This window comes from Prunus avium, chromosome 6 (genome assembly GCF_965620075.1).
Source record: "Prunus avium chromosome 6, drPruAviu1.hap1.1, whole genome shotgun sequence".
Taxonomy (NCBI): domain Eukaryota; kingdom Viridiplantae; phylum Streptophyta; class Magnoliopsida; order Rosales; family Rosaceae; genus Prunus; species Prunus avium.
The window spans coordinates 2,643,665-2,651,998 of NC_142289.1; the positions used below are offsets into that span (position 1 = coordinate 2,643,665).

Here is an 8,334-nt window from a genome sequence, read left to right on the forward strand (position 1 = left end):
ATAGTCACGGTTTGTTAAATTGGTTAGTTTAATTCAACGATTATGAGATAAAATCTCATATAAAAACCTTCGATAATGAGATCTCATCTAAAGACCTTAGATAATGTCCTCATTATTAAATGACTCCCGGAAAAGTAAAGCCTGATTAAGATGGGCCTGCATTCTATTCAGATATTTTGTGCAACATGGACCCAACTCTCCCTTTTGGCCCAATTGGTTCAACACCACGGACCTTTCATAATCGGGTTATCGGGTACCCAGAGCCACCGTTCTCTTCTCTGCGAGTCGGTTTTTCTTTGCCTCAGCTTCGTCAAGATGGAACAGAACAGAGTCTTCCATTCTCTGATTCCGAGTCTTTCAGAAGCTCAATAATGCATACCACCACCACGGATTGACGAAAAATGGGTCATTCGTCTCTGATTTTGCTGCTGCTTATCAATTCACTGGTCCTTTTCTCATCCGGTAAATATAAATTTCACTTTCTTATTTGGGTTTTTCAGTCTCCTATCAGATTTGCAGTTTGCTCACTCATAATTGTTGATTTTGTTGATGATAGCGAACCTCTTTGCTTAAATTATGCACAGAACATTTTTATTCATAGTAGTCCAGCTTTAGATGAAAATGAACGACATCGTGAATTTCTATTTGTCGTCTCAATCTAGAAAGCTCCCTTCTTTTGCATTAATTGGGGATACTTTAGTCTAGCACATGCAAACATTACTATATTACTGCTTAGGGAAGCAGTCTTTTTGTATCGATGGCTTTAACATGGACACCTGTGGCTAAACTTGACAACTGCAACATCAAATAGTTTCAGTTTTTTCTCACACTAGCTTAGTGTCAACTGTCAAAGCATATAACTTTTCATATGAAAGGTCATTCTGGCGTGGCCAATGCTTCTGACACAGCTTGTGGGAAGCTGAGATATGCTAGAATCAGTTTAAAGCTAGGCCTCTATGCAAATTATCTTTGGGTTTCACAAGTCTTGAAGGGGCATGCTTGGGTTTGAAACTCACACAAGGTGATCTTTGGTCTGCCTTCACTGCCTTATCACATCTTACAGGTGTATGCTCAAATTGCTCATTTTTTTAAAAAATGTAATGCTGGCCTAGAAATTAGACTAATTTGTTACTTTTCCTTCAAGTTTTTCTTTTTCATTAATACTTATATGGAACTATTTATTAAGTTTTATCTAAATCTAATTTAATGCAGGTAAACCTGATAAAGTATGCAGTTCCCAAGGTGGTCGTTTCCCACCATTCTCTTCTGAGGGAAAGCCTCCACGACGGGTGAACAAGGGACCCAAAGATCTGACCCTTTGCAGGGTGTTCCGCAAAAAAACTTGCTGTGATGTATCCCAGACACATCCTGCACTGGTATCCGTTAGGAAGTTGGCTTCAACAGGAGAAGCTAACCCAGAGTGCTTGCAATTATGGGAATTACTGGAATGTTCCATCTGCGATCCCCGCATTGGCGTGCAGCCAGGACCTCCAGTTATATGTGCCTCTTTCTGTGACAGGGTCTTTAAGGCTTGTGCCGAGGCTTACTACTCTACGGATGCAATAACACAGGTATGCGGGTGACCATTAAACTTAGCCAAATCCATTATAATCCGTTGTAATGAAGGAATAGGTGATTACAATTATTTCCTTCCAGATGCATTAGGGAATTATTTTTTCTGATCAAGTATTTTCTGCCAGGTTCTAGCACCATGTGGAGTAAATGATTATGTTTGTGGTAGGGCCTCTGAATGGATCGTTAATGGCACAGAGTTCTGCCATGCTGCAGGCTTTGCCGTTAAAGATGATATAACCGTGAGAAAGGGAGAAGCATTTTGCTATGGTGGTAAAGCCAGTCTTGATTTGATTTCTGATTCATGGAAGGTTTCACAGTCCGAGGTGCCCCAGAAAGTTGAGAGCTTGAGGCTGCTAGAGGAGTTCCAGCAGAGGTGGAGGGAAATGCCATTTAGTGAAAGAGTTTCTTGGGCTGTGGGAGGATTGGTTCTTACGGCAGGCCTGTTGTTTGTAAGGTTTGGCACTCTCCTACTGCCTCTTTTATAGTGCTAGTAATACAACTCTAAATTTTGATGGGGGATCACCATTGTTAGGCATTGTTAGGGTAGCTAGGGTGGATTGGTTTTTGTTTTGTTTTTCCTTTTTTGGCTATTGATATTTTATTTGTTCACGTCTATCGTCTATGCAGCAAAAGGAAAAGCCGTCACCAGCGCCACAAGCTAGCTGCTTTAAAACACTATAAGAAACTTGAAGCCAAAATGAGCCAGAAATCTCCTAGTAGTCCAGGAAATAGGAAAAGCAAGTAAAAGATGAATTTCTCCCTTGTACGGGAAAGTATTTGGTTATGACAGCTTACAGATGGTGTATCAATAGATTGTTATAATGCCCTTGTTCTTTGGTTATTGTATGAAAAGTGAATGGTGTATTAGTCGACTGGTATTTTGTTCAAAATTTTCGAGTACTTTGTTCCAGTTTTTGAGGCTTTTCTATTAGCAATAAGCATGCAAGTACTTTTACCTCATAGAAAATCATAGATCATACTCGGACCATATTCAAGAGTCATTAGCAGGCATTTCCGGAGATGGACATATACTCTCCTATAATCTGAGTACCGACGGACGGTCAAATATCTCCCTAATCATCATCATGGCCAGTTCCAAGGAGTTTCAAGATTTTATTTGTGCGAATAGTTGTTTCTGTAAAGGGGGGCAACAAGCTTGAGAACAAACATATATATAATTCTTCACTTTCTCCTATGTATAGTTCCTCATTGTCTCCCCATGCAACTCATCTTGTTTTTAAGCTTGATAAAGGATTTCAAGACGATTAGTTTTAGGATGGCATCAAATGTCTCCTACATGAAATGTCTTCTTGTCCCCTACAAATGATGTATTTCTAGCTTTTGGCTATTGTTAGGGGAGAAAAGTAAGCAAGATTTTGGCAATGTTGTGATATTGAATTAAACTATTTGTTTATAAACAATGCGACTGAAATTGTATACGAAATATTTTGAATCAGTATTTGAAATGGTGAGGCGGAGCTATTCCCATGGCTCTAATCCGCGTGCTGCCTGGAATTACACTGATAGGATAAAAATGAAGTCATTTCGAAAAGTGCCCTCAAGAAATCAGTTTCAAAGCTGATCGGATGAGACTTGATAAACACAGGCTCGATACGGATTTGCTGAAGAACAGCCACTTGAGAGTTGAGAATTCACCATCTTACATTACACACAAAAAATCCCTTTTAACTGTATAACAAAATGGATATGACCATCTTACCATGAATTCGATTAAAGGATGAGCTGTTTGTTAAAGATGATCACTCCACATACAAAGACAAAACAAGTAAATAAAGATGGGGTATACATATGAATCTTTATGACAGGAAAATCCACACCACATTGATGAAACCATAATATAAATGCTTCATTTCTTCTTGATGTTATCACAGTTAGTCTTCAATATCCTCAATCTAGATGTTCCATCTGCAAAACAAGGCGAAAGATTGAAGAACGCCCACAAAACATTGTAGGAAGGACACCCAAAAGTTATAAGAAATGCTTTGGCATGCGATGCATCAGCGAAGCAGCAATCTTTATCAGAGCATTTCGTGCTAATAAAGAAGATAATTGGTGATGGCTATAGACAAAGTAAACATTTTACAATGACATACCTTCCAAAGACCATCATTAAGATAATGCATGTTGTCAACTCCAATTCCCTTGTTGATATCTCTTCTGCAAGCCAAGCAGAGGACTCAACTTTTTAAATAACGCAATCAGCAACTAATAACTAAGCTGGCTTTGATACAATTATAACTTCACCATAGTATGAACTTCTACCACCCAAGTTTACAAAGAACAAGGGAAGGAACTTATAAAAGCTCCCAACAGACATGGCATGGAATACAATATGAGCACCAATAAACCTTCACCTAAGGTTTGCATCTGTGCTACATTGACCATTCATCGCAATGAAGCCAACAATGAAACATTTATGAATTTCTTTAATTCTTTTAATTTGCAAGCTTTATGTTTAGAGATTGGTGAAAAGTTAGGCTCTATGTAGCATAAAGCTTGTCCTCAATAGTCCAAGGGTACCCCAGGCATTAAGCTAAGAGAAGTAACTACATTTCTTCAAAAAAAAAAAAAAAAACTTACATTTCTTTTGCTGACATTTTTGTGAAGCCAATGGCAAGAGCATGTTGCTTTCCTTCTGCTATTATTGCCTGAGAGTATTCAGTTTCACAGATAAGGCAATTATTTAAATCAACTCAACATAATATCTCAACAAAATTTTTTGTTCTAACATGAGTTTGTCATTATACTAATCGTTAAAAAAATGAAATAAAACTTATACCACAGGAGTCTCTGCAGCCACTGTGTCATCCAAAGCACCACCGGGAGAAGTCAGACCTGGACACATTATGTTTGCACCAGCGAGAACAAACTTTATGGCACCCCTATCTACTTGCAACTTTTTCATTATATCTGGATCTGTAAAACCCAAAAAGGAACCCTTAGTGTTCTTGGATACAACTTTTTGGAAGGAAAAGTTCACTAACAAGATAGCTTTATTTATAAGAACAAAAAGGTAATCCGCTGACAAGAAGAAAAAACAAAACAATGGTTGCAAAGAGATTCATAGATCAGAATTGAAAACAAAAGCACAAAGATAGCTGTAACTATAAATTATAGTTTCACAGCCCCCCTTCCCCCCTTCAATTTTTTCCCTAAATTCATATACGAAGACTTGTGGTAAGTTTTGAAATCACTCTCCTTTTTAATAAGGTACCCGGAACATAGTTGAACAGGATCTTCCAAGCATGAGAATCACTTAACCTGCAGGTCTTGCCTGAAGCTCACTTTTCTAGAGTAGCCGTATGATGGTTCCACCTGCCAGGACTGTCAACCCCCACCCAAAATCCAAGGATGAAAATATTAACAGAGTCGTCCTTGGCTTTCCACTAGAGTAGGACTCATCTCAAATTCAAACTCCCCCAAGAATAGCAATAAGTCCACAAAATAGCTGGTTTTCCATTGGGATTTCATTCACCATTACATTACATTTTCATTAATGTTTCATTCAATCCTAAAATAGAAAACAGAAGCAACTCTTATGCTATAAGGAACAGTTAGGTATATATTGTTATTATAGAAAAAAAAGGTTAAAATTTACTAGAAGTTGCTATCCATTCATTCACTCCCAACAGACCAGAATTTCATTAGAACAATACAAGAAGGAAGCATTAACTTCACAGTACAGAGCCATGACCATCAACAAATAAAGTGATAGACAAATAATTCTTGTAGAAAATATAATAACGAGAAACGACATATTGGTGGTTAAGAAATTCTTACATTGATGAAGGAGCCTTAGGGTAGGCATATACGGTCCATCACGAATGTTGAAAAATAGTGGCACGTTGTTTACCACAACTAAATTTAGATGGTTCTGACTGCAAAAAGTGGAGGAGGTGGGGGACAATGTTAAATATACAGGATTACACATCATAAAACGAATACCTGAGTTAGAAGTAAAACCACAGAAGCAGGAGCGACAGAGCAACAAACCATTTAGCCACAATTAGAGGAGATTTCTTTGGTAGCAAATCTTCCAAAGCTTGTTCGAGTCCAGGGTACTGCAATCGAATTTAATTTTGTGTTAAAGACATAAGTAAAGCGTATTTAAAAGCATCAGCTAAATCCCTATAAATCTCTTACCTCATCGGCAATACTTTGGCGAATTTTGCGCTGGACAGATGCCTTAACTTGGTTTTGTGCAGACACCTCTTCAGAGGAAAATCTATAACATAGCACATATTATGGGTAATGGAGAAATGTTTTTGCTGATGTACATATGCAATCATATAACAAAATTTTCCCTTGACATCGAAGACATTGCAATTACAAACAGCTAGCACAAAGAAGACAAATTAATGAGAACCCTGACCATCCTCTCCAAATAATTAACCTCAAAATAAGTAACCTTTCAAGATTCACTATATAACAATATCTCATATTCAGCCAAAAAAAATCAACTTTGATGAGAAAGCTGAAGCTTTACAAACCATTTACAACCATTTCACGGTTGCTTAAAGCACAGAGAAGTAACGGCATCATTCAAACGCATGCTCGCATCAAACCAAAATACAATGAAATTCAAGGCATAAATCGAAAACCAAAACCCAGATAAAAACATAATCAACAATACCAAATAAAAACAAGATTAAAACAATCTGATTGTATTTTCATCGAACTAAACCAAACCCAGGAATCATATGTCTCAAATATCAACATAGTGAACAAACAAAAGACATATACAGTATACTTGGAAATACACACGCACATACACAATAATATCGACGAAAACATTTATATGCGTGCGCGCGCTCGTGTACAAAGCTTACTTTTTGAACATTCTGGAAAAATGGAGGTAAGAGAGAATCTAAGATCTTCAAGAGCAAGCAGAGAAAACCCTTTAAACTGGTGTTAAGGTCGAACAATACTGAAACCGGTATGGGATCACTTAAGCTCAGCTGCGCTCTATAGCCCGCGTTGGTGTTCACTGTGTTTGAGCCACTCTTTCGGCCTTTTCACAGTGGGCTGGCCTGGAAGGAACAATATGGTCTGGGTAAGGCTCAAAATAATGGGCCATAGTGGCACTAGTGACTTTGGCTAATTACCTTTTTGGTCACTTAATTTTACACGAAATTTTAATTTGATAACTAAAATACAAATTTAGCCAAATTTGTCATTATAACTTAGAGCTTACAATTTAAAGACCTGTCGTTAGTTAAAGCCATGCAAATGTTACCCTCTTAGTGACTAATTTGGTTAAACTTTTTTCTCAGTGGCCAAATTAAAAGTTCATGTAGAATTAGTGACTAAAAAAGTATTTATTCCTTTAATATATAAATTGTCAAAATAAGCACATATGCGTATTTAGTGACTACGCTTAAAATGTATTGAAAACATTGCTATGTATCAAAAGGACCAAAACTTAAACATTAATGAGACAGCCATGAAGTTTTCAAAGGAGAGAAGAGACCAAAACTTAAAACATTCCTCTTCCACTCATCTGCACTGCACCCGTTTTTTCTCTTCCTCTTCCATACTAGCAGCACGTACACCTACAAGTTGCGTGCTTAATATGTAAGGCCAATTGCCGTGAGAGAAGAATACGGAGCTACCTTTCTGTCAGAAAGAATTGAACCAAGAAAATGAAATATTGATGTCTGCATGTCGTCAGTGACAAACAGAAAACAGGTAGAAGAGGAGAAAAAACAATAACAATAAATTAGAGCACGAGAGAAATGGCAATACTATTTGGCAAATTTTCGGAAGATATGGTGGTGTGCAAATGATGTCAAGATTGCCTCCCAAGTCTTTGATGCGATTTAGATGCTTGAATAAGTCATGGAACAATCTAATGAACAGCCCTAGCTTGGTGGCCAAGCATCTTTCCAATTCCAAGCTCAATGCCTCCTCCACCGCTTGCATTATTTTCAAGCGTCCTGTTATCCTTGAGGATGAAAACAACACGGGTGAGCTCCAATATGATAGAACGTGTTGAGAGTTAAACCAAGTCCACCGAATTCAAAGCCACTTTTAATACTTTATTCACTTTGTAAAAGCATGCCCATGCTTTATGTCAGATGTGTTTTGTTTATTGGCTCAAGGAGTGAGGCTACTGTGGCTATTTTGTATTAGGCAGGCTGTCGGCCGTGTGCTCACTTGTCTCTAGAAAGTTTTTATTGTTTTTGCTGAAAGGTCTCTCTTTCTCTTAAAAGAGGCGTTGCCTCTATTTGTATTTAGTGCTGCTGTTGTTGTTTGAAAGCAGGTGAACGAAGCTTATCAGTTTCTTGGTTTTTAGTCTTCTTCCTTCTATTCTCTTCCGTGTCTGTGTGAGTTCATTGAGGGTGTGTTTACAGACTTGATTTTCTTGGGTTTCATCTGCATGCTTGCATTTGGTGTTTGGTCTGTTTGTTGTCTGTGAGTTTGCTACCGTGAGTTTTTAGTTTATTCTACATCTGGTATCAGAGCTGAGGCTCAAGGAGAATGGCAAACAGAAATGACTTTGTGCAGTGCCCCGTCGGTAAATTTGATGGGAAGGGGAACTTCCAATATTGGCGTTCTCAGATGGAGCTTTTCTTCAAAGTGATGGAGTACACAGATGTTGTATTAAATGGATTTGTAGAACCAGGAGATCAAGCAACTCTCACACAGAACCAGAGAGAAGAGTTGGAGAAAAATAGGAAGAAAGACAGCAGGGCCTTAATGTATATTTTTGGTGCCATCGATCCAGCAGTCTATGAG

At 38.0% G+C, this 8,334-nt stretch overlaps 2 protein-coding genes across 2 annotated transcripts; one reads left to right on the forward strand and one right to left on the reverse strand.

The window, feature by feature from the left end:
• Window positions 1-262: 262 nt before the first annotated feature.
• On the forward strand, window positions 263-2,392 carry LOC110747301 (folate receptor family protein). The gene is made up of 4 exons (XM_088254065.1): window positions 263-462; window positions 1,213-1,571; window positions 1,701-2,029; window positions 2,203-2,392. The coding sequence occupies exons 1-4, from the start codon at window positions 402-404 to the stop codon at window positions 2,318-2,320; spliced, it is 867 nt and encodes a 288-aa protein (XP_088110191.1). The 5' UTR covers window positions 263-401; the 3' UTR covers window positions 2,321-2,392.
• A 778-nt stretch (window positions 2,393-3,170) lies between these two features.
• LOC110746132 (pseudouridine synthase and archaeosine transglycosylase (PUA) domain-containing protein) lies at window positions 3,171-6,584 on the reverse strand. Its single transcript, XM_021946350.2, has 8 exons — window positions 6,426-6,584; window positions 5,740-5,821; window positions 5,590-5,657; window positions 5,377-5,474; window positions 4,376-4,512; window positions 4,177-4,244; window positions 3,690-3,753; window positions 3,171-3,501 (listed from the first exon to the last, which is right to left on the reverse strand). The coding sequence occupies exons 1-8, from the start codon at window positions 6,434-6,436 to the stop codon at window positions 3,484-3,486; spliced, it is 546 nt and encodes a 181-aa protein (XP_021802042.2). The 5' UTR covers window positions 6,437-6,584; the 3' UTR covers window positions 3,171-3,483.
• Window positions 6,585-8,334: the final 1,750 nt, after the last annotated feature.

Bases quoted from the DNA above. Each gene is read 5' to 3' on its own strand.
- LOC110747301 (XM_088254065.1), top strand. From the start codon at position 402: ATGGGTCATTCGTCTCTGATTTTGCTGCTGCTTATCAATTCACTGGTC. The intron at 1,572-1,700 runs GTATGCGGGTGA...ATTTTCTGCCAG, and splicing joins CTACGGATGCAATAACACAG to GTTCTAGCACCATGTGGAGT. The intron at 2,030-2,202 runs GTTTGGCACTCT...TCGTCTATGCAG, and splicing joins GCAGGCCTGTTGTTTGTAAG to CAAAAGGAAAAGCCGTCACC.
- LOC110746132 (XM_021946350.2), bottom strand. The intron at 5,475-5,589 runs GTTTGTTGCTCT...CACTTTTTGCAG, and splicing joins CCTCTAATTGTGGCTAAATG to TCAGAACCATCTAAATTTAG. The intron at 4,513-5,376 runs GTAAGAATTTCT...TGGGTTTTACAG, and splicing joins CCTAAGGCTCCTTCATCAAT to ATCCAGATATAATGAAAAAG.